The sequence below is a fragment of the Lactuca saligna genome, chromosome 5 (assembly GCF_052625555.1).
Source record: "Lactuca saligna cultivar CGN05327 chromosome 5, ASM5262555v1, whole genome shotgun sequence".
Lineage (NCBI taxonomy): Eukaryota > Viridiplantae > Streptophyta > Magnoliopsida > Asterales > Asteraceae > Lactuca > Lactuca saligna.
In genome coordinates, this window is record NC_136421.1 from 271093681 (window position 1) to 271119389 (window position 25709).

General features: G+C 41.1%; 1 protein-coding gene and 1 long non-coding RNA gene across 3 annotated transcripts; both read left to right on the forward strand.

The window, feature by feature from the left end:
* The first annotated feature begins 19980 nt into the window (after positions 1-19980).
* LOC145047820 (uncharacterized) lies at positions 19981-21832 on the forward strand. Of its 2 annotated transcripts, none has more exons than XR_013682461.1 (2): positions 19981-20573; positions 20830-21832. It is a non-coding gene; the product is annotated as an uncharacterized LOC145047820 (long non-coding RNA). The 2 variants fall into 2 exon arrangements; XR_013682460.1 differs by having other exon boundaries at positions 20851-21832.
* A 1941-nt stretch (positions 21833-23773) lies between these two features.
* On the forward strand, positions 23774-25349 carry LOC145046674 (vacuolar-sorting receptor 1-like). The gene is made up of 4 exons (XM_078994955.1): positions 23774-24074; positions 24170-24865; positions 24948-25036; positions 25131-25349. The coding sequence occupies exons 1-4, from the start codon at positions 23774-23776 to the stop codon at positions 25347-25349; spliced, it is 1305 nt and encodes a 434-aa protein (XP_078851081.1).
* Positions 25350-25709: the final 360 nt, after the last annotated feature.

The following is a 25709-nucleotide window of genomic DNA, read 5'->3' on the forward strand; positions in this document are numbered from 1 at the left end:
TCTTCATCCAACTCGCCGAGTCATATGAACAACTCGACGAGTTGTTCTTGAACTTAAGAAGATTGCCTTGGACTCGCTGAGTTGTATGAACAACTCGCCGAGTCCCTCTATTACTGAGTCTACCCTCAACTCGCTGAGTCCGCCCTACTACTCACAGGTCCCACACGACAGACACTGCTCAAAAGGAAGGAATCGGGGACTCGCGACTCGACTCGCCGAGTCGTTCTTCCGACTCGCCGAGTCACCGCCATGCAACTATTCTACACTCGTTTCTGCTCGAATCCAAAACATACAAATGATATATCTGAGTCCAATAAGCTGGTTTACCACGTAAAGTTTCCAACTTTACGTGCACAAACACAAGAACAAGGGAATTAAGGCTAAAAGATGAATAAAAGGGGTAGATCTAGGGTTAATATGCAAAATAGCTCCAAAAAGGCAGTAGATCTGGGCTCTACAAATCCTAAATACACAGATCTAAAGATATCTCGGCATGATAAGGCTTCCATATCAACATAAGGCTTGAGAAAGGCATCAACTAGATCTAAAAAGGGCTTTTAAGCATAAAAAGGGAAAGAAACTAGAAGAATACCTCAAAGAGCTCTTGCTTTCCCTTGAAGCTCTGCTCTACACTCCTTCTCCTCGCTCCTTTCTTCTTCTCCTTCTTCAAACCTTCACAAATGCACACAAAATCACTTACAAACACTCAAGGACGAATTAGGGTTTTTCTCACAGCTCTGAGGGTGAAGGAGGCGAGAATGAGGGCCATAAGCTGGCTTAAATAGTGGGCAACCCGGGGATTTAGGGTTTCACCCAGACGGACAGACTCGCCGAGTCCGGAATATGGACTCGCCGAGTCTCCAGCTAACACGTGCTCGAAACCCTGACCCTACTCGGCGAGTCAGGCTATGAACTCGCCGAGTCCCTCTTGCAAAACTTCAAAACAAATACTAAGGAATTAACATACCGGAAACAGGTCGTTACAATTCTCCCCCACTCTCCTGAATCGGAATAAAATGGGCACTCTTCGTCAACCGATCCACTACTACCCATATCGAATCCACTCCACGTGCGGTCCTGGGGAGCTTGGTGACAAAATCCATGGTGATGTCCTCCCACTTCCACACGGGAATGTCTAACGGCTGCATCTTGCCGTGAGGTCTCTGGTGCTCCGCCTTGACCTTCCGGCAGGTTAAGCATCTCTCAACATACCAAGCGACGTCCCGCTTCATGCAGGGCCACCAATAATCAGATCGAAGATCTCGATACATTTTCGTCGCCCCTGGGTGGATAGAAAACCGAGACTTATGAGCCTCGTCCATCAATACCTGCCGTACTCCATCCCAGTACAGTACCCACACCCTCCCATGAAGCGTCAGCAAACCCCGACTGTCATAATCAAACGAAGCTACTCGGCCCACTATCCTCTCACACTTTTTCCTCTCCTCCTTGAGACCCTCCATCTGAGCCTCCTTGATCCGCTCCAACAACGGAGTGATCACTGTCATCCTCATACACAGATCTCTGATAGGGGCCGCCGACACTTTGCGGTTTAGGGAGTTGGCCACTACGTTGGCCTTCCCGGGATGATAAAGGATCTCACAATCATAATCCTTCAGCACGTCCAACCACCTCCTCTGCCTCATGTTCAGACTCGGCTGATCCATAAGATACCGCAAACTCTTGTGATCCGTGTAAATAGTACAACGGACCCCATAAAGGTAATGTCTCCAAATCTTGAGGGCAAACACAACTGCCCCCAGCTCCAAATCGTGGGTAGCATAATTAGCCTCGTGAGGCTTCAACTGTCTCGAGGCATAAGCTACCACATGGCCTCGCTGCATCAATACTGCCCCCATACCTGTGATCGAAGCGTCACAATAGACTATGAAGTCCTCTACTCCCTCTGGCAAGGTAAGGATCGGAGCCTCGCACAATTTCTGTCTAAGAGTCTCGAACGCCGCCTGCTGCTCAGGCCCCCAACGAAATACCACCGACTTCTTGGTTAGTCGGGTGAGCGGCACTGCTATCTTGGAGAAGTCCTGAATAAATCTCCGATAATACCCTGCCAACCCTAGGAAGCTCCGAATCTCAGATGGAGACTTCGGGACCTCCCACTGCATCACGGCCTCTATCTTGGCCAGATCTACCAAAATACCCTTCTGGTTGATGAGATGACCAAGAAACTGCACCTCGCGCAACCAGAACTCACACTTGGAGAACTTTGAGAAAAGTCTCTCCCTCCTCAAAGCCTCCAACACCTCCCGCAGGTGCTCCTCGTGCTGCCCCTGTGTCTTGGAATATACCAAGATATCATCTATGAATACTATCACTGACCGATCCAGCATCGGCCTGCACACGCGGTTCATGAGATCCATGAATGTAGCTGGGGCATTGGTAAGTCCAAATGGCATCACCACAAACTCATAATGACCATACCGGGTCCTGAAAGCAGTCTTCTGTACATCCTCATCTCTAACCCGCATCTGATGATAACCGGAGCGTAGATCGATCTTGGAGAACCAAGACGCTCCCTGAAGTTGATCAAACAAATCATCTATCCTCGGAAGTGGGTAACAGTTCTTCACCGTTACCTTATTCAACTCCCGATAATCAATGCACATACGATGCGACCCATCCTTCTTTCTCACAAACAGGATCGACGCTCCCCAAGGCGAACTGCTCGGCCGAATGAAACCCTTGTCTAACAGCTCCTGCAGCTGTGTAGACAATTCCTGCATCTCAGGGGGAGCTAGTCGGTACGGTGCTTTGGCTATCGGAGCCGCACCAGGAATTAGGTCGATCCTGAACTCAACCTGCCTCTCAGGAGGTATCCCCGGCAAATCCTCGGGAAACACATCCGGGTAGTCTCGAACAGTAGGGACATCATCAACTGTCGTCTTGCCCTTCTCCCGGGCATCCAAGACGTAAGCTACAAAACCGGTGCAACCCTGCTGAACATAGCGCCTCGCCCTTGCGGCGGAACAAAAGATCGGTCCTCGCTGTGGCCTCTCGCCCTGAATCACTAACTCTCCCCCACTGGGAGTGCGAACCCTCACTAGCTGAAGCTCACAATCAATCACCACCCCATTAGGGCTTAGCCAATCCATGCCCACAATAACTTTATTCCCTCGCAGGGGAATAAGTATCAGGTCCACTGAAAACTGCTCATCAAATATCTGAAGGGAACACCCTCTATGTACTCTGCCGACCCTCACGGTCCTATCATCTGCTATCTCAACCTCTAATGGACAATCCAGCTCCCCAGGAGCTCTACTAAATCTCTTGCTAAGCGCAAGCGATACGAATGATCGGGTAGCCCCCGAATCGAACAATACCAAAGCAGAAATGCCGTTCACCGAGAACGACCCTAAATAAAACATACCATCAAGTAATATTCAAACGATAATAATAATTAAAAGATGAAGGAAAGATACATACCCGTCACCACATCAGGAGTCGCTCGCGCCTCCTCTGCTGTCATCTGAAACGCCCTACTCTTCGCCACTGGCGCATCAGCTCGGCCCTGCCGGCCATCTGTAATCCTCAAGGTGGCAGGGGCAGGTGCAACCACCTTCCCTGCTGCAGCTAAACTTGGACACTGGGACTTTTTATGTCCCCTCTGATTGCACTAAAAGCAAATCAGATCTGATGCTGCAACAGCAGTAGCAGGGGCCGTACAATCCCTGCTCAAATGCCCAGTTCGACCGCACTTGTAGCAGCCAGAACTCCCTGCCTTGCACGTTCCCTCATGCAATCTCCCACACTTGCCACACCGACCATGGCTCTGCTGACTCCTAGACCTGTGATCTGAAACCTTGGGCTTTTTGCCCACACTGCCTGAACCCGAAACCGCCTCCGGTTTCCTCTTCTTCTCCATCTCGAGATCAATCTCCCTCTCCCGAGCTCTAGCAATCATGTCATCCAGCGTTTTACAACTAGACCGGCTCACAAACATGCGGATATCACTCCGCAACATCTCATGATAACGGGCTTTCTTCATCTCCTCATCGGCTGCATAATGAGGAACAAGAAGAGCCCTATCCCTGAACTTGGCGGTGATCTCCGCTACTGTCTCTGTAGTCTGGGTAAGGTCCTAAAACTCCCTAGCTAACTGCTGCACCTCAATGACCGGTGCAAACTCCACCCTGAACCTGGTAGAGAAATCAGTCCAGGTCATGGCGTCCAATGTTGCATCATCCCCGATGGCATGTCCGACCTCCTCCCACCAATCCCGTGCCCTGTCCTTCAGAAGACAGGACGCCAACCTGACTTTGTCCCCCTCGGGACACCTGCTAGTGCAGAAAGCGTTGGCCACATCCGCCAACCATCTGGTACTCGCTATGGGGTCCCGCGCCTCATGATAGTCTAGAGCTCCGCATGCCCTGAACTCCCTGAACGTAAGTGTGCGCGACCCCATCATGGCCGCCATCTCGGCACGGAAAATCCCCAATCTCTCATCCATCAGCTCTAAAATACCCTCCTTGATCGAACCGAAGATCACAAGAGTCTGCTCCAGTATGATGCGGGTAACCTCAGAAGAAAGGAACTCTCTGGTATGCTCATCCATCTGCCCGACCTCCGGGCCTGATCCTGATCCTGATCCCCCTCCGGCATCTGAGCTGCCGACTGCTGGTCTCGGACGCAAAACTACCATTCTGAAACATATCATAACAACATCAGAACACTGAAATATCTCCAGGGATCATGATACTTCTACTAGCTTCCTGGTCTTGTCTTGGCCTTCCTTGATTCGAGTACGGATCCTCTGCTTTCAGTAGTACGGGCCCATACTAACTTCCACATCTATCCGTACTTTCCTCAAGAACCGCCTTGACTCCACCAAGTCACTTCTACTACTGCTGCTCTCTGCTACTCTCATCCTAGGCTTGCCCTAGGGAAACCTCAGGCTCAACACAACTGGTCCTCAGCTGCTGAAGGTTTCCTCATAATGCCAATTAGCCACCACCTAAACACCATCACATGTGATGAGGATCAGATAATCTTTCAAGTAAAAGACCCATCCCTATAACGGTTGGACTCAAACAAGAGCTGCGCAATAGGGCCAGTTCCAGCACTTTGGGATTATTCAACCCTGATCACATGTGGTGTGACGTGTTCACCTAATGGCTAACTCCCATCACTCAGAACCCCACAAAGCACGAAGCAAGCAGCATTCGGATAAGGGAAACAGACTCAGGAAAAACTATTCTCATAACAAGAAACTGTACTAGCATAGGATGCTAAGCTCATACTACCAGGCATAACCTAAACAGACTATCCTACTGCTGTCTACTCCATACTAGCATGCATTACTCATAAAGCTGTAACACATAAAGCAGGCACATAAGGCATTCTCCTAGATCCTTAGTCCTATACTAGCATGTTGTTCTACTGAAACTGAAACTGAACAAATAACTTGTATGGGTAATTTGGGAGTACTTACTCGAGCTCAGCTGATCGCATGCACACACCTCTATCTCGTTAAAAATTTCTTTCTTTCTAAGTGCTTTCAAAATTCTTTTTAGAAGACGTTTTCTTTTAAAAATAAAAATCTTTTTATTTCCCTTTAGTTTGAGTTCAGATACACCCGGAAGTGTATCCGAATCCCTCAAACCAGGGCTTTGATACTAACTTGAAACGACCCAAAAATTTCATTTTTTTTTTCAATATAACCAAAACCATAATCTGAGTGTCATATCATAAAACCATACATGATGTATCCCAAACATAATAAAAACACTGTGCGGAAAACTGTATCATACTATGTCAAATCAAAACAAACTAAATCAATTCCCAGGTTAAAAGCTAAAGCTGTGGTGTGTGCGATGTTATCACCCCGAGCTCTTCCCTTTGCTTGCGGAAGTACCTGAAACCAAAACTGAAACTGTAAGCACGAAGCTTAGTGTCACAACTGGAAATTTTGTGTCATGTAATCCATACACTCAAACTAATGTGAATCAAAAACTTCAATCAAATACATTATACAAATACTACAAATAGTCATCAAACAATTGGAAGACCCTAGAAGTTCTTGTTAAGTCCATTTTGGACTAGAACTTCCTTATTGGATCCTAATGGACCAATAAGCTTCCAATTAGATTATCATGAGCTTAGAACCTTAATTGGGCTCTAATTGGACCCACATTCATTTATTTCAATATTTTGGACTAGGTGGAACCTAGAATGAAATAAATCACAAGCTTTGATCCATAAATTAACCTAACCTAGCTTAATGAAGCATAAAAATCACAATTTTATTTTATAAGGCCAATAAGCACCCCACACTACCTCTAATGTTGGGCTTAGGGGCAAAAAGCCCAAAAATCCTTTCTTCTCTCCACATTCTCGGCCCAAGCCCAAGGAAAAAGGGAGAGTTGACCTTGGGTTGCCACCTCATTTTTACCCATAGGATCTCCATGCAAAATCTCATTCATCCATGCAAGCATCACCTCAAGGTCTTTTCTTCCTTCTCTCTCTCCCTCCCCCTTCTTCTTGTTTCGGCCGAGGCTAACCAACACACACACACACCTCACAAATTCTCTCAAAATTCTCTCAAGAAACTCTCTCCTTCCTCTCCAAAAATTTCGAGAATTCCAAGAGGATTTCAAGGGGATTTTTGCAAGATTAACATCATCTAAGGTAAGATTATGCATGGATCTATGATTTATATTCTTTTTGTTATCAAATCCCTTTCTAATTCATGCAAAAACCGTGATTTTGCACCTTAGAAAGCTTCATACACTCGAAAACTTCATCAAGGGTGCTAAGGCCAAAAATCACCAAACTTTCTTCTATTCTTTCTTCAAAAACCGAACCAACACCCAAGGTGAGTTTCATATCCCCTTATTTTCGAATTTTTATGAGTTTTATGGGGGAGAATACAAAAAAATGTGAAGATCCATCATTATGTGTATGTTGTGGTTGATTTCTATGCTTACATGTATGTTTTGTATGATTTTATTGATAGATCTAGGGTGATATGCTAAAAACCGAGACATATATTTTATCATAGCACAAAATAAACTATCACATGCAAAGTATACTAAGAAAATGGCTAAATAGCTTAACACCACTTAACTTGGGCTAAAAACTCATTTTTTTGACAAAAAATGTTGGAAATACAAAGTTGAAGGGCCTAATATGAAACATTTCGAAATCTGATGGGTGAGATGAACCAAAACAGTTTACATAATGTATTTTTCTGAAAATATACTATTTAGAGGGTTAAAAACATAAATTCCAAGCTTATTGGGCTAAATATGACATTTTCGGCCCAATAAGGCCCAATATGCGAAATTTTCTAAATTGGAGGACCAAAACTGCATTTTTCTGTAAAACAGTGGGCTATAAGTGTTCCATATGCTTTTCAAAGGTTTAAAATGCTTTCCAAATTTAAAAGGGACCAAAATTGTAAATTTTTTCCAAATTGGGTATAAAATGTAAAAGTTGCGAAAAATAGGGGCTATAACCGAGAAAACTGAAGTTTCAAGGGCTTAAACTGTTTTCTATGATAAGTTTGCTGGAAAAATACTTATGTCAATAATTTTTGGTATAAAAATGTCAAGAAAATTGATTTAAGGACCAAACCGGAAAGTTTTTAAATAAAGGGGTAAAAAGAGTAAATTCTTCAATTAAGGAGGGGCTGAAGACAGAAAAATCTTCAAGGCTAGTTAATATATGCAATTTGACCAATTGATGGTAACACGCTTGTCGACGAAATACAATATACTACAATACCAAAAGTCGTCGTCAAACGAATTGGTTCGGTCTCGAACCAATAAAAATCCAAAATCACTAACACGACGAAGCTACGACATTTCGATTCATAACCATAACGATTACGATTACATGTGAGTGTGCACAGACGTCTACGCACCATCTTTGGGCCCCAAAAGTGTAAAATCTTGTCTGTTGAGCCTATCTAGCCCAACGACCTGATCTTAAGGCCCGAAGGTCTCTCTCTCTTACGAAGTGTTGGGTTTTACCGACTCGACATAACGTAAAAGGACTTTCAATGGCAAACATGCTGCTGGTCCCCAAGGGTCCTTCAGTGCTGCTAGTAAAGTCTATAACTCACGATTGCGAGTTGGGCTTCGGGCCCTTCGCAATTGCATTTGGTCTCGGACGACGCGGGGAAACCCCGAAGGTTTCGTACCTTCTCCCTTCCCTCCGGTCGTGGGACTTTACAAGTCCGGGAGGATCGAGTCGCGTGAAGATTTACGAGTGACGCCTAAAAGGATCACTTGTAAGGTTTTTTGACTTGATGTTTTCACTAACGCATGTCCCAACACTTCACCACTCTCGGTATTCTCGATGCCTCCGGAATACAACGATACAACGATAGGAAAACGTCGGGTTTTCCTAGGATTTCAATAACGATTACGAATTTCCAGTCGAATTTCACAACTCTTACGCTTACATCTATAGAATTCAAACAAGCATACTCATGGATCATTACCTATTTTTATTACACCATTCCATTTCTAGAAAATATCGGATTTTCTAAAGGTTTTCAAACAACACACTGGATTTCAAACTCTACTTATGAACTCACCAACATTTCATATGTTGACGTTTTTCAAAATACTTGTATTCTCAGGTAACAGATAAAGTGAAGATGATTTGTACTCGCTGACGTTTTGCTGTGAATTAAGTAGTACCAAACAGTTATTTCTTTGAATGTAATTTTTGGAACAATGTAATGAATGTAAACATTACCAGTTGTATCATTTCCAAATGTTGGTGATGTATAATGTTATGTTTCATGTGTATGCATTGTTATGGTATTCAATGAGTCACGATAGCCCCCGGACGTTTCCGCCGTCTGGTTCGGGGGTGTGACAGGTTGGTATCAGAGCTTTGTTTATAGTGAACTAGCATATCTCACCGCACACGGATATGCAACTATAAACCAAAAGAGGGACTAACATAACTCTGAACAGAACAAGTAAATAAAATACGCTTGCTTGTACTAGGAATAAGAACACAACGCTGAATCAAACATAATAATGCTGGTGTCTCGGTTAAATTGGGACTGTTCTTAGTAATACCAAGGAGTGAATGTAGCCTGATCAACTACATTCTCTCCGAAGTAAAGCTAATACACGTCTCGATGAGATCGGGATAGCTAGGGAACCTAAAACTATACCCCTACCACCAAGAAAAGGATGTCGGTTTAGCTTGTTCCGTAGCATTAGAATCATAGGAAAGTGATAGCTTATTCGCATACTTTCTCTCAGTCGTCATGGAGGGAGAGCATCAGGGAATTCAGTTCTTCCAAGCCCCTGAGGCACACGGGGTACTCGAAGGCGAACCAGGAGAGAAACCAGTGGAGGCTGAGAAGAAGAAGGAAGGAGATGACAAGAGGGGAAGGAACAACAAGAGGAAGGGGCGTCAGGGCCCCGACACCTTCAAGAAACAGCAGACAGTAGCGGTAAATGCCGTTACTACATCGGCTCCAGCCGCACCACATGCTCCAACCTCAGCCACTTCAAATACTTCCAAACCTTATTCCGGTAATCTTCCCAAATGCAACAAGTGCGGTTTCCATCATTATGGAGAATGCAAGGATTTTCAGTGTACCAACTGCAACCGAAGGGGTCACACTGCAAGGTACTGCAAAGCTTACCCTCCCCATAACCAAAATCAGGGAATCAACAACAATAACCCTCGCAACAACAACAACCCCCATGTCAGCGGCAGCAGCACAGGACCTAGCTACACCTGCTACGGATGCGGGAAAACTGGACACGTCCGTCGAGACTGTCCCAACAACAACAATTCAAGAAATGGAGGAACAGGAAGGATGATGACCGTGGGTCAGGGGGAAGCTATTCAGGATCCCTCTGTTGTTACCGGTATGTTTCTCTTAAACCACGCTTATGCATGCATCTTATTTGACTCCGGAGCGGAGCGAAGCTTCGTAAGCAATAAGTTTAAATACTTACTAAAACAACCTCCCCAAAAGCTAAATGAAGCCTATACGGTGGAAATGGCCAATGGAAAAACTGAATCCACTGGGGAAATCTACGTCGGATGTACCCTAACTCTTAATCAACACATCTTCCGAATAGACCTAATGCCAGTGTCAATTAGGAGTTTCGACGTGATCATCGGTATGGACTGGTTAAGCCCCCACCATGATGACATTATGTGCCACGAGAAGGCCGTCCGTCTTCGTCTTCCAAATCACGAAACCCTAGTGGTCTACGGAGACAAATCTAGCATGAACCTTCGTCTCGTTTCGTGTGTCAAGGCACAAAAATATCTACGTCGGAACAATCTGGCGTTCCTGGCTCATGTGGTGGACAAGACCAAGGGGGAGATTAACGTTCGAGACATTCCAGTGGCATGTGAATTTGCGGATGTATTTCCTGAAGATCTTCCGGGAGTGCCCCTAGAGAGACAGGTCGAATTTCGAATTGACCTTATCCCAGGAGCAACTCCTCTTGCTAAATCACCCTATCGGTTGGCTCCTGCCGAAATGCAGGAATTATCCAGCCAACTCAGCGAACTTTTGGATAAGGGATTTATTCGACCTAGTTATTCGCCATGGGGAGCTCCGGTGCTCTTTGTCAAAAAGAAAGACGGATCTTTTAGAATGTGTATCGATTACAGAGAGTTAAACAAACTCACAATCAAAAACCGCTACCCACTCCCACGAATCGATGACCTATTTGACCAGCTCCAAGGGGCTAGTTATTTTTCTAAAATAGATTTACGGTCCGGGTATCACCAACTCAGAGTCCGGGAAGAGGATATTCCAAAAACCGCTTTCCGAACTCGTTACGGACATTATGAATTTGTCGTAATGCCCTTCGGTCTAACGAATGCCCCCGCCGCATTTATGGACCTAATGAATCGAATCTGCCGACCGTTTCTCGACAACTTTGTCATTGTTTTTATCGATGACATCCTCGTCTATTCTCGAAACAAGGAAGAGCATGGCCAACATCTCCGACAAGTCTTAGAAACTCTACGATCAGAAAAGCTATACGCCAAACTCTCCAAGTGTGAGTTCTGGCTGCGGAGCGTGAACTTCCTAGGCCATGTAGTCAGCCGAGATGGAATCCATGTGGATCCCTCTAAGGTCAAAGCGGTAGAAGGTTGGGCAATCCCGACAACGCCCACGGAAATTCGTCAATTCTTGGGATTAGCAGGCTACTATAGGAGATTCATTCAAAACTTCTCTAAGATCGCCAAGCCACTTACCTCGCTTACGCAAAAGGGCGTACCATTCAAATGGACAGACAAACAAGAAATCGCATTTCGAACCTTGAAGCAAGCTCTCTGTAGCGCACCTGTACTATCCCTACCTGTACTATCCCTACCTGAAGGAACGGAGAGTCATAGCCTATGCATCCCGCCAGCTAAAGACGCATGAAGTGAACTACACAACCCATGATCTAGAGTTGGGAGCTGTAGTCTTTGCCCTAAAAATTTGGAGGCATTACCTTTACGGTACAAAGTGCACCATCTTCACAGATCACAAGAGTCTCCAACACATCTTAAACCAAAAGGAGTTAAACATGAGGCAACGAAGATGGGTTGAGTTGCTAAATGACTATGAGTGCGAGATTAAGTACCACCCAGGCAAGGCCAACGTAGTAGCTGATGCATTAAGCCGGAAGGAGTACTCTAGCCATCGTACGAAAACTCTCTCAATCACCATTCAATCTCATCTAGTCACCCAAATCGCGTCGGCACAGGCAGAGGCCATGAGAATGAAAAATAGAGCTAGCGAGGCATTGCGCGGGATGGAAAAGAACCTAGAAACAAGGGAGAATGGGGTATACTACTTCATGAACCGTATTTGGGTCCCTAAACTGGGAGGGTTTAGAGATGTTGTCATGAAGGAAGCCCACAAGACGCGATACTCCATTCACCCCGGTTCTGATAAGATGTATTTGGATATTAAACAACACTATTGGTGGCCTAACATGAAGGCGGAAATCGCGACCTACGTCAGCAAGTGCCTTACATGCGCCAAAGTAAAGATGGAATACCAGAAACCATCAGGATTGTTGTAGCAACCGGAAATTCCCGAGTGGAAATGGGAGGGGATTTCAATGGATTTCGTCACCAAGCTACCCAAGACGTCGGACGGACTGGATACCATATGGGTAATAATCGATCGACTGACGAAATCTGCCCATTTCCTGCCAATCAAAGAATCTTACAAGATGGAGAGACTGACACGGTTGTACCTACGAGAAATCGTGAGACTCCATGGAGTTCCAAAATCCATTATCTCGGATAGGGACAGTAGGTTTACGTCCCGATTTTGGCAATCACTTCATAAGGCGATGGGAACAACCCTTGATATGAGCACCGCTTATCATCCTCAAACGGATGGTCAAAGTGAGCGAACTATCCAAACACTCGAAGATATGCTCCGTGCATGCGTGATAGACTTCGGAAAGTCTTGGGATACTCACCTACCATTAATCGAGTTCTCATACAACAATAGTTACCATTCGAGCATCAAGGTGGCTCCTTTCGAAGCACTTTACGGGCGTAAATGTAGATCACCGTTATGTTGGGCTGAAGTAGGTGACACCCAGCTAGCAAAAATGCATGCGTCGGACAAAACATTAACGGGACCTGAGATCATTCGCGAAACCACGGAAAAGATCGTTCAAATCAGGGCTCAACTGCAAGCATCGCGTGACCGACAAAAGAGCTACGCTGACAAACGACGAAAACCCTTAGAATTTCAGGTCGGTGATCGAGTACTGTTAAAAGTCTCGCCCTGGAAGGGGGTTATACGTTTCGGGAAAAGGGGAAAGCTGAATCCGCGATACATTGTACCTTTCGAAATCATCGCTCGAATTGGTCCGGTAGCATATAGACTACAACTACCTGCAGAGCTAAATGGTGTACACCCCGTGTTTCATGTCTCTAATCTGAAGAAGTGCCTATCAGATGAAACCCTTGTCATTCCTCTGGACGAAATCGAAATCAATGAGAATATCCTGTTCGTCGAAGAACCCATCGAAATCATGGACAGGGAGGTGAAGCGTACTAAGCAGAGTCGCATCCCGATTGTGAAGGTACGGTGGAACGCAAAGCGTGGGCCAGAATTCACATGGGAACGCGAAGACCAAATGAAACAGAAGTACCCTCACCTATTCTAACATTCTCAAATCTAGCTTTCAAACAGAATTTCGGGACGAAATTCCCTCTAACGGGGGGATGATGTCACAACTGGAAATTTTGTGTCATGTAATCCATACACTCAAACTAATGTGAATCAAAAACTTCAATCAAATACATTATACAAATACTACAAATAGTCATCAAACAATTGGAAGACCCTAGAAGTTCTTGTTAAGTCCATTTTGGACTAGAACTTCCTTATTGGATCCTAATGGACCAATAAGCTTCCAATTAGATTATCATGAGCTTAGAACCTTAATTGGGCTCTAATTGGACCCACATTCATTTATTTCAATATTTTGGACTAGGTGGAACCTAGAATGAAATAAATCACAAGCTTTGATCCATAAATTAACCTAACCTAGCTTAATGAAGCATAAAAATCACAATTTTATTTTATAAGGCCAATAAGCACCCCACACTACCTCTAATGTTGGGCTTAGGGGCAAAAAGCCCAAAAATCCTTTCTTCTCTCCCCATTCTCGGCCCAAGCCCAAGGAAAAAGGGAGAGTTGACCTTGGGTTGCCACCTCATTTTTACCCATAGGATCTCCATGCAAAATCTCATTCATCCATGCAAGCATCACCTCAAGGTCTTTTCTTCCTTCTCTCTCTCCCTCCCCCTTCTTCTTGTTTCGGCCGAGGCTAACCAACACACACACACCTCACAAATTCTCTCAAAATTCTCTCAAGAAACTCTCTCCTTCCTCTCCAAAAATTTCGAGAATTCCAAGAGGATTTCAAGGGGATTTTTGCAAGATTAACATCATCTAAGGTAAGATTATGCATGGATCTATGATTTATATTCTTTTTGTTATCAAATCCCTTTCTAATCCATGCAAAAATCGTGATTTTGCACCTTAGAAAGCTTCATACACTCGAAAACTTCATCAAGGGTGCTAAGGCCAAAAATCACCAAACTTTCTTCTATTCTTTCTTCAAAAACCGAACCAACACCCAAGGTGAGTTTCATATCCCCTTATTTTCGAATTTTTATGAGTTTTATGGGGGAGAATACAAGAAAATGTGAAGATCCATCATTATGTGTATGTTGTGGTTGATTTCTATGCTTACATGTATGTTTTGTATGATTTTATTGATAGATCTAGGGTGATATGCTAAAAACCGAGACATATATTTTATCATAGCACAAAATAGACTATCACATGCAAAGTATACTAAGAAAATGGCTAAATAGCTTAACACCACTTAACTTGGGCTAAAAACTCATTTTTTTGACAAGAAATGTTGGAAATACAAAGTTGAAGGGCCTAATATGAAACATTTCGAAATCTGATGGGTGAGATGAACCAAAACAGTTTACATAATGTATTTTTCTGAAAATATACTATTTAGAGGGTTAAAAACATAAATTCCAAGCTTATTGGGCTAAATATGACATTTTCGGCCCAATAAGGCCCAATATGCAAAATTTTCTAAATTGGAGGACCAAAACTGCATTTTTCTGTAAAACAGTGGGCTATAAGTGTTCCATATGCTTTTCAAAGGTTTAAAATGCTTTCCAAATTTAAAAGGGACCAAAATTGTAAAATTTTTCCAAATTGGGTCAAAAATGTAAAAGTTGCGAAAAATAGGGGCTATAACCGAGAAAACTGAAGTTTCAAGGGCTTAAACTGTTTTCTATGATAAGTTTGCTGGAAAAATACTTATGTCAATAATTTTTGGTATAAAAATGTCAAGAAAATTGATTTAAGGACCAAACCGGAAAGTTTTTAAATAAAGGGGTAAAAAGAGTAAATTCTTCAATTAAGGAGGGGCTGAAAACAGAAAAATCTTCAAGGCTAGTTAATATATGCAATTTGACCAATTGATGGTAACACGGTTGTCGACGAAATACAATATACTACAATACCAAAAGTCGTCGTCAAACGAATTGGTTCGGTCTCGAACCAATAAAAATCCAAAATCACTAACACGACGAAGCTACGACATTTCGATTCATAACCATAACGATTACGATTACATGTGAGTGTGCACAGACGTCTACGCACCATCTTTGGGCCCCAAAAGTGTAAAATCTTGTCTGTTGAGCCTATCTAGCCCAACGACCTGATCTTAAGGCCCGAAGGTCTCTCTCTCTTACGAAGTGTTGGGTTTTACCGACTCGACATAACGTAAAAGGACTTTCAATGGCAAACATGCTGCTGGTCCCCAAGGGTCCTTCAGTGCTGCTAGTAAAGTCTGTAACTCACGATTGCGAGTTGGGCTTCGGGCCCTTCGCAATTGCATTTGGTCTCGGACGACGCGGGGAAACCCCGAAGGTTTCGTACCTTCTCCCTTCCCTCCGGTCGTGGGACTTTACAAGTCCGGGAGGATCGAGTCGCGTGAAGATTTACGAGTGACGCCTAAAAGGATCACTTATAAGGTTTTTTGACTTGATGTTTTCACTAACGCATGTCCCAACACTTCACCACTCTCGGTATTCTCGATGCCTCCGGAATACAACGATACAACGATAGGAAAACGTCGGGTTTTCCTAGGATTTCAATAACGATTACGAATTTCCAGTCGAATTTCACAACTCTTACGCTTACATCTATAGAATTCAAACAAGCATACTCATGGATCATTACCTATTTTTATTACACCATTCCATTTCTAGAAAATATCGGATTTTCTAAAGGTTTTCAAACAACACACTGGATTTCAAACTCTACTTATGAACTCACCAACATTTCATATGTTGACGTTTTTCAAAATACTTGTATTCTCAGGTAACAGATAAAGTGAAGATGATTTGTACTCGCTGACGTTTTGCTGTGAATTAAGTAGTACCAAACAGTTATTTCTTTGAATGTAATTTTTGGAACAATGTAATGAATGTAAACGTTACCAGTTGTATCATTTCCAAATGTTGGTGATGTATAATGTTATGTTTCATGTGTATGCATTGTTATGGTATTCAATGAGTCACGATAGCCCCCGGACGTTTCCGCCGTCTGGTTCGGGGGTGTGACACTTAGTGAGCTCCCCCAAGCTACCACATACCATACAATATATAAATAAGCACATACTGGGCCTTGCCCACTGCATCAGACCGAGGTCTGGAACTAGCTGCATCAGACCGAAGTCTGGAACTGACTGGGACCTTGTCCCCTGCATCGGACCAAAGTCCGGAACTAACTGCATCGGACCGAAGTCCGGAACTGACTGGGACCTTGTCCTCTGCATCGGACCAAAGTCCGGAACTAACTGCATCGGACCGAAGTCCGAAACTGACTGGGACCTTGTCCTCTGCATCGGACCGAAGTCCGGGACTAGCTGTATCGTACCGAAGTCCGGAACTAACTGCATCGGACCGAAGTCCGGAACTAACTGCATCGGACCGAAGTCCGGAACTGATTGGGCATAGCATAGCATAGCAAAACATATCATAACACACATGATCATAAACTCATATACTGCATACTACGTCAGGCCGTAGCCCATAACACGTAACACATAACTCCTGTCTGAGCCACGAAGGCATCAAACAAACTAACAACTGCATCAGACCAAAGTCCGGAAACTACTGCTACTAAACGGGCCGGCATTGTGGCCTTAGACCCGTTCCTACTGGAAGGAAACTCACCTCGTAAACTGGATGCTGAGTGTATGACTCTGGAATCTAACTGCTTCTGCTCCGGTATCTCCCTGGCTACAAGTCCATAAACACACTCAATCAAATACTAAACACTGCACTTGGGTAAAATGACTCTTTTACCCTTGGTCACAGTCAACTCTCATTTGACCTGACTCGCCGAGTTGGGCCGCCAACTCGCCGAGTCTCTACTCTCACACCTCAACCCTACTCGCTGCTACTCGTCGAGTATGGCATCGACTCGACGAGTACCCTCTCGATCCAAGAACTCAGACAATCTTCATCCGACTCGCCGAGTCATATGAACAACTCGACGAGTTGTTCTTGAACTTAAGAAGATTGCCTTGAACTCGCCGAGTTGTATGAACAACTCGCCGAGTCCCTCCATTACTGAGTCTACCCTCAACTCGCTGAGTCCACCCTACTACTCACAGGTCCCACACGACAGACACTGCTCAAAAGGAAGGAATCGAGGACTCGCGACTTGACTCGCCGAGTCGTTCTTCCGACTCGCCGAGTCACCGCCATGCAACTATTCTACACTCGTTTCTGCCCGAATCCAAAACATACAAATGATAGATCTGAGTCCAATAAGCTGGTTTACCACGTAAAGTTTCCAACTTTATGTGCACAAACACAAGAACAAGGGAATTAAGGCTAAAAGATGCATAAAAGGGGTAGATCTAGGGTTAATATGCAAAATAGCTCCAAAAAGGCAGTAGATCTAGGCTCTACAAATCCTAAATACACAGATCTAAAGATATCTCGGCATGATAAGGCTTCCATATCAACATAAGGCTTGAGAAAGGCATCAACTAGATCTAAAAAGGGCTTTTAAGCATAAAAAGGGAAAGAAACTAGAAGAATACCTTAAAGAGCTCTTGCTTTCCCTTGAATCTCTGCTCTACACTCCTTCTCCTTGCTCCTTTCTTCTTCTCCTTCTTCAAACCTTCACAAATGCACACAAAATCACTTACAAACACTCAAGGACGAATTAGGGTTTTTCTCACAGCTCTGAGGGTGAAGGAGGCGAGAATGAGGGCCATAAGGTGGCTTAAATAGTGGGCAACCCGGGGATTTAGGGTTTCACCCAGACAGACAGACTCGCCGAGTCCGGAATATGGACTCGCCGAGTCTCCAGCTAACACGTGCTCGAAACCCCGACCCTACTCGGCGAGTCAGGCTATGAACTCGCCGAGTCCCTCTTGCAAAACTTCAAAACAAATACCAAGGAATTAACATACCGGAAACGGGTCATTACATACGTGACATGGTGCATATATAGGAAAATGACTTATTAAGGTAACTAACTATTGCAGTTATCCATATATAGGTAATGTTCTTTTTTTTCGTACACATTAAGGTAAATAACTTGTTTTGTTTGTTCACATTTAGGTAATACGAACGACTATCACCTGTTTTTGCTTATGTGGTATCCACTTGCTATATGACTTGAATACGTTGCACCTACGTGGCATCCACCTAGCATACGACTTGTTTTGTTTCTTCTTCCTCATCTTATTCTTTAAAACAACAAGATGAATTTCAAGCTGATCATCCATGTAATTGCGGCTTACCATCTCGTGTGAAGATTTCAAGAACCCCTGACAACCATAGAAGAAAATTTAGAGTTTGTCAAAACTCGATGGTAAATCAATATTGTTGAATATGTTGCAGGAGTTCTTGAAATATTCACACGAGATGGTAAACCACAATCACATGGATGATCAGCTTGAAATTCATCTTGTCATTTTGAAGAATAAGATGAGGAAGAAGAAGCCATCTTCAATCGATCTAGGGTTTAGAATTAGGGGTGGAATCGTATGACACAATTATAGTGTAATCGAATGAAGACAATATATGCACCATGCCACGTAGGTGCAACGTATTCAAGTCATATGCCAGGTGGATGCCGCATAAGCAAAAACATGAGATAGCCGGTCATATTACCTAAATGTGAACAAACAAAACAAGTTAGTTACCTTAATGTGTACAAAAAAAAATAACATTACCTATATACGGACAACTAAAATAGTTAGTTACCTTAATAAGTCATTTTCCCATATATGCACCATGCCACGTAGGTGCAACGTATTCAAGTCATATGGTAGGTGGATGCCACATAAGCAAAAACAGGTCATAACCGTTCATATTACCTAAATGCGAACAAACAAAACAAGTTAGTTACCTTAATGTGTACAAAAAAAAAGAACATTACCTATATATGGACAACTGAAATAGTTAGTTACCTTAATAAGTCATTTTCCCTTTTTTGGTGTTACACTTGGAAATTGTATGTTTCTTACATTTACTTTCACTCTTAACTCCGTTATTTTTATTTTTATTTTTTTTCTTTATGATTATAGGGACAACTGTTTGTTCATCAAATACAACCATTTTAGGGCTTTTCTTCTATCAATTTTAGGCGCTAATGAGGTAAATACTTCTGATCATTTAAAATTAGTAATTTTGGAATATCCCATGGAAGTAGTCAATGTATGATTTTTATCGCCCATTACAGGTCCGTTTTCCTCTACTGGTCCCTTTTTTTGGTATTGCATATTAAAAATTGTAAGACCGTAGAAAGTATGGTTCAAAAAACTCAGACATGTTTCTCAAGAAAGCTCAATTTTGCAAAATCTTCATTACTAAGTTTAAAACAATAAGTGACATCTATTTGTATAAAATTCACTATCATTAGGTTGCAATTTTGTCAATTCATTCATTGGAGCATGCTTGGTAATACATTTAAAGATCTTAACAAAAGGCCAACAGAAAACTTCAATTTTTTGTAATTTGTTTTCATTTTTTTTTACCAAAAACCAAAATACATGTCTATTTATTGCATTCGTTTTCATATATATATTTATGTGGTAAAAGCACTAAATAGCAATGTACTTTCAATTTACATTTTGTATTTGTTTTTATATAAAAAATATATCACTAATGAATTTGTTTTTTTTTAAAATGATTTGTTAGTTTTTTATATTCTCCATCAAATCATTCACACTTTCTTTGGATCTAAGGTTTAATTGATTTTTGTATAAGACTTGAAATAGAACAATGCTTCCTCCTTCTGTTATGATACACCTTATGAATTAACACCTTATGAATGTTGTATGTGGTTTGTGTATGTTTTGTAGTGAATGTATGGGTTTATTAGGTAGAAAAGCAATAGCAACTATAGACGACACACACCATTTCATTTACATTTACTTGAAAACTCTTGCTTCACTCCAAAGCTACAACTGTGAAAAAAGCTCCTTCCGACCCATACGAAGCATGGGTTCTTTTCTAGTTATTATTATTTTAATTGTAAGGGGGCAATCGGTAAATCAACAAATTAAAAGGGCTTAAAAGAGCTGCACGACTTAACCAAAAACCACCACCATCATTTGTTTGTAGATCGGTAGAACCCTAGTCGTTGTTCATGACCTCGCCGTAATCAAGGACGCCATCGCTCACCGACTCGATTGCACCGTCAATGCTCCCATCACTCGAATATGCCGCCGCCGACTGCTTCCTTTTCACCGACATTCATCTCCAACAACAGTCAATTTTACCATAACATCTAGGGTTAATACAAGTATTGTGCCCTCTCTTCTCTCCTTCCGCCCTCTCCTTTCTCGTACATCGTTGCCGTTACTGCCGGAGACGGCTGCTTAGTACCTTCCAGTGCTCAGCCTCCACAAAGTCGAAGACGGAGAAAGTCATTGGTATATTTGGTCCTTCCGGCGCTGGAAAAATCCGACTCACATTAGAGATTTCTAAAAAACTTAATGTCGAGATAATCATCACAAATTCTGTCTATGGTATATATAAATTTAGCTATATCTTATTCCATGAAAGATTGCAGTACTTCTTTTTAAGCTTCTTGGATTATTAGTGTATAAATCATTCTCAATCGTTAATCCTTTATGTTTGTTGAAGTTGATAAAGAAAATGAGTTTTTGATGAGAAAATGGTAGGAAAAAATGTTTGTTTCAGTTGGGAAGTGATTTTCATCACCAGAGCTTGAAGTGCCATTTGTATTTTGATCACCAGATAATTTATTACCATTATTACCAGATCCTCCTATTTCAAGTGCAGATGCAAGATCCAAAGTGTGATTTGAAGTCCATTGGCTCACCAAGAGCAGCTGCAGCAGAAGGTGCCTCCACTGGTACCACAACATCCTATTCACTGCAAAAAAAGTAATATAATTTGAGCCAAAAAAGTATTAAAACTGTTAAATCTTCATTTATAGTAGATGTTTATAAGGAAAAACAGATGCATATATTGTTCTAAAGAAGAAAAATTGGTGACAACTTAGCATACCCTGCCATTCTGCTCTGTTTGATCGAATCTTCTGTCAAACTGTTTCAAAAAGAAAGCTAAGTCATAAATATTATATCACATTTGTGATGTTTGTTCTACTATTTATTTTAGTTGACATAAATGCGAATGAAATCAAAACAGGGAAATTGAGTGCTTTTCTCCGAATGTGAAGGATGAACAGGCCAACCTTTAAAGGTCTCAATCAAGAAGCTCTTTTGGCTTTTATAGAGATGCACTCATTGAGTATTAGGTGTAATGAGTTCACATTCCTTAGTATCCTCAAAGCTTGCTCCATGAAGAAGGAAACAGATACATGGAATTGTGGTGGTGACCAGTTTGAAAATGATGTTTATGTTGCAAATATTATGCCCTATTGGTGTGTTCTCAGATTATTTTACTCTTTTGTTAAAGTTATGTAGATTTGAACAAACACCTCTTGAGCATGTGGATGGGGATGCAACTCTAGTAGGATCTCAATTAACTCCAAAAGAATTACAAGGATCAAAAGAGCTCATAATCAAAGAGTTATTATAAGCTCTTTTTCTGTTTTTACTAGTATATAGGTTTTCTTATTACACTTTGTTAACTTCTTAAACTTATTAATGAATTTGATGTAACTATATGTATATATACAAGAGATAAGTACACCTGTGACCAGACATGTATATAGTATTTTACATTGTAAGTGCTTGTTCTTTTGAGTTTTGACTTAATGTAATTAATGAGAACAAGACATAATATGTTTTTTTTTTTTCCTTTTTTACTTAATACATACAGCACATCTGAATGGGTTGATTGAAGGAGATAGCCTTTATATATTCTGACCCTCACTTGTTGGTCAAAATTGTTCAAATTGTTTTTGTCAGGTTAACATAATAAAATGTTTTTACTAATTTACACGAATGTCTTTTATATGTTTTAATTGATTTTTTTTTTTTTTTTGGTCGAGGTCTTTTCTGTGGATCTGCCAGATCAGCAAATCCCAAATAAAGTATACAAAATGTTTTAGGTAATCAGTATATCCTAAGTACATAAATACCCTTTAGTATGCTTGTTGTTCCTGAATTTGAAAAGGAAATTAAAATTTGATGGTGCTTACAAGACACTCATAAGGTAATTTTTAAAGATAATTTTATTAAGTTTATTTTTATTTTCATATCAATAACATGTATTGTCTTGTGCAACATCTTATATTGCTTAGGAATGAACGAAGTCCATTTTAAATGGTCCCTCCATTAAGAACTACCTCTTTTCTCTCTCTCTCTCACACACACACAATACTAAGTTACATGTGATTGAAGGTGTACTTGGTTGCAGGTGTGAGTGTATGAAATGGAAAAGATATCATCAAAGCTTTAGTAGTGATGGGAGAAAGATGGTGTCTACATCATGCGGGAGACACCTTATGGGTTTTTGTTATTTTGTATAAATATGTAAATTATTTTTAAACTGTCGATATGTATTTGAAATTTATGGTTTTAATGTTTATTGAATATTTGAAACTTTTTACTTTTTTTTTTTTTTTTTTTTTTATTGATTTTAAAATATGGATTTGATGTTATATTTTAAGATTCTTTTGTTTTGAATATATAAAAATTTTAGTTTTTTCATGAAATTTAATTATTTTTATAATGCTATGATCCGTTGATAATCTTATACCGGATCATTCCGTTGGTATTCCATTGCAAATAATCTGTTACAAGAAAATCCTTTATTGATTACCGATGGAAAAATCTGTTGTTAAAAATTTGTTGTAGCCGTCGGAAATCTGTTACAAACAATTAGCGACAATTACTGATAGATTTTAGTTTGTTACAATTCCGTCGGTAAAGAGTATTAGCGATGAATTACCGACAGTTTTGGCCATCACTATACTCTTTTTTGTAGTAGTGTCTACCTGCAGACCCGATAGTGCTTTGTAAATGACTACCCATCGGGGATTGGGCTGGGGATGGGATCAATTTTCATATTCGGGAATGGGGTTAGGAATTCCAAAAGTTGTCCCAAACCCGCCCCATTGCCATCCTTAGTGGGTAACATGGTGGAGAGAGAGGGAGAGAGAGATATTTTTATTTTATTTTAAAATTAAATAATAAAAAGTAAAAAAAAAAAAAAGTTTCAAATTATTTTAAAACCGCAACATTTCAAATTATAAGTACAGTCAAAGTATAAAAATGTTAAAGCACTGAACTTGCAAGTTTGACAAACTATAAGAAAGATTTCAACATTTGTTCTCTATAAAATACAATAGATATACCCTAAAACCCAAAAACCGCTGCAACCTGGAATTTATTAGCAGACATCTATTTCAAATTTCGTTATTTAACTAAAGAATTTATTTAAACGGCGGTTTAGTTTTCTCCGCTGCAACTTGGAGCTCTCTGTTGTCTGCTTTCCACTCGTAGAGAAAAGAGATCATCGTAGTCTCCGATGTTGTACAATGTGCATAGCATAAAGAACGCTCAAGTCGAAAGCCGCTTACCCACTTCTATTTTGATTATCTGTAGATTATTTGAAATTTGTGTTCAAATTGTCTTCAAAATCAACTCTTACCATTGGGTTTATACATTTGAGCTTGATCATATCATCTTGATCAAAATCTTTTGGCCAATTTCACTAACCTTAAGTTTTTGTTATTGAGTTTCTTTTAGTTTAAAGCTTTTGGAACGAGGGTCGTTCCATAAAAGTGAAAATTATGAAAGGTGAGAAGTTAGGGTTTGTAATTTACGTTTGGTTTTTGTTTATGTATGGATCTTGTTTGTGTAATTTTGTGGTCGAGAAGAACAGCTTGAAGGTAATTGCACCCGAAAATTTAAGAGATACATATGAATGTGCAATCGGTGATTTTGGCGTTCCTCGATATGAAGGAACATTAAGCGGCTTAGTTGTATATCCAAAATTCAATCAACTCGCTTGCAACAACTTCACTGATCATATCCCTTTGATATCAAAGAAACCCGGTAGCCTCCCCGTTTTTCTTCTTGCAGATCGTGGTGGTAATAATAATACTTTAAGTCTTTAATTAACCACATCATGCATGGTTTATCATGTTTTATTTTTCTTTATGTTCATCTGTTTCTTGAATTTTCAGATTGTTACTTAACGTTGAAGGCATGGAATGCACAAAACGCAGGGGCTTCAGCCATTCTAGTTGCAGATTACTGGCGTAGAGACTTGATCGCCATGGATTTTCCCAAAGATGAAGAAGGAGAAGAGCCTCCTTACGTACAAAACATAACCATCCCATCAATACTCATAAGCAACTCACTTGGGGTTTCAATCAAGAAAGCTTTAGAAAACAATGGTCTTGTTTTTGTAAATCTTGATCGGAGAGAAGCTCTCCCTTACGCTGATGAAAGGGTCGAATACGAGCTTTGGACAAATAGCAATGATGAGTGTGGGCCCAAGTGTGATACCCAAATAGATTTTGTTAAAAGCTTTAAAGGAGTTGCTCAAATACTTGAGAGAAAAGGGTACACTCGATTCACACCACATTATATCACATGGTTTTGCCCTGAGGAGTATGTTTCAAGCACAAAGTGCAAGTCTCAGTGTATCAACCATGGAAGATATTGTGCTCCAGATGTAGAGCATGAGTTTAGTAAAGGGTATGAAGGGAAAGATGTTGTTGTTCAAAATTTACGCCATGCTTGTTTTTATAAAGTAGTGAATGAAAGTGGAAAACCGTGGGTTTGGTGGGATTTTATGACAGATTTTGCTACAAATTGCTCAATGAAGGAGCATAAATTCACAAAAGATTGTGCGGATGAAGTTATCAAGTCACTTGGTGAGTTATATGATGAAAGTACATTTGTGTATTTGAATACTGCTTAATTCTTTGTCTAATTTTGAGTCCATGTGCTTCTTAGGAGTTGATCTCAAGAAAATTGATGAATGCATGGGTGATCCAGAAGCAGATGCTGAAAATGCAGTCCTCAAGGCTGAGCAACAAGCACAGGTGTGGTCTAAAAAAAAATATATATATTTTTTTTGGTGGATTTGTAGTTTGTATATGTGATGATATGATCTTTCATGTTGTTGTATATATAAAGATAGAGAAAGGTATTCGTGGGGATGTGATGATCCTTCCAACTCTTGTAATAAACAACAGAGAATATGGAGATAAACTTGATAAAAAAACAGTTCTGAAAGCCATCTGTTCAGGATTTGAAGAGACCACAGAGCCATTAATTTGTTTAAGTTATGGTGAGTACAAAGCTTCATCTTTTTCTCTCCATTATTTCCAACAAAATGCTCAAGTAAAACATTAACATTATTATATAAATTGGTAGAAAAGTGAAAGTTTGTTGAATAAATAAGCATTTAACATATGTGGCAAATAGGTAAAGATGTTGCTGGAAGCGCTGGGTGGAGTTTTGCATGGAGTGTTGTTTTTGGTGTGGCAGCTATTGGAATTGTTGGATATACGTTCTACAAATATAGAGTTCGAGTACAAATTTACCTTTTCCCTGTGTTTATTTATTTATTTATTTTTGACCATTTTTCCACTTTCATGAAACTAATTAATATATGTAATCTTGATGTAGAGATACATGGACTCGGAGATCAGAGCTATCATGTCACAGTATATGCCATTGGATGATGAAGGGGAGGTTCCTGTTCATGGATCT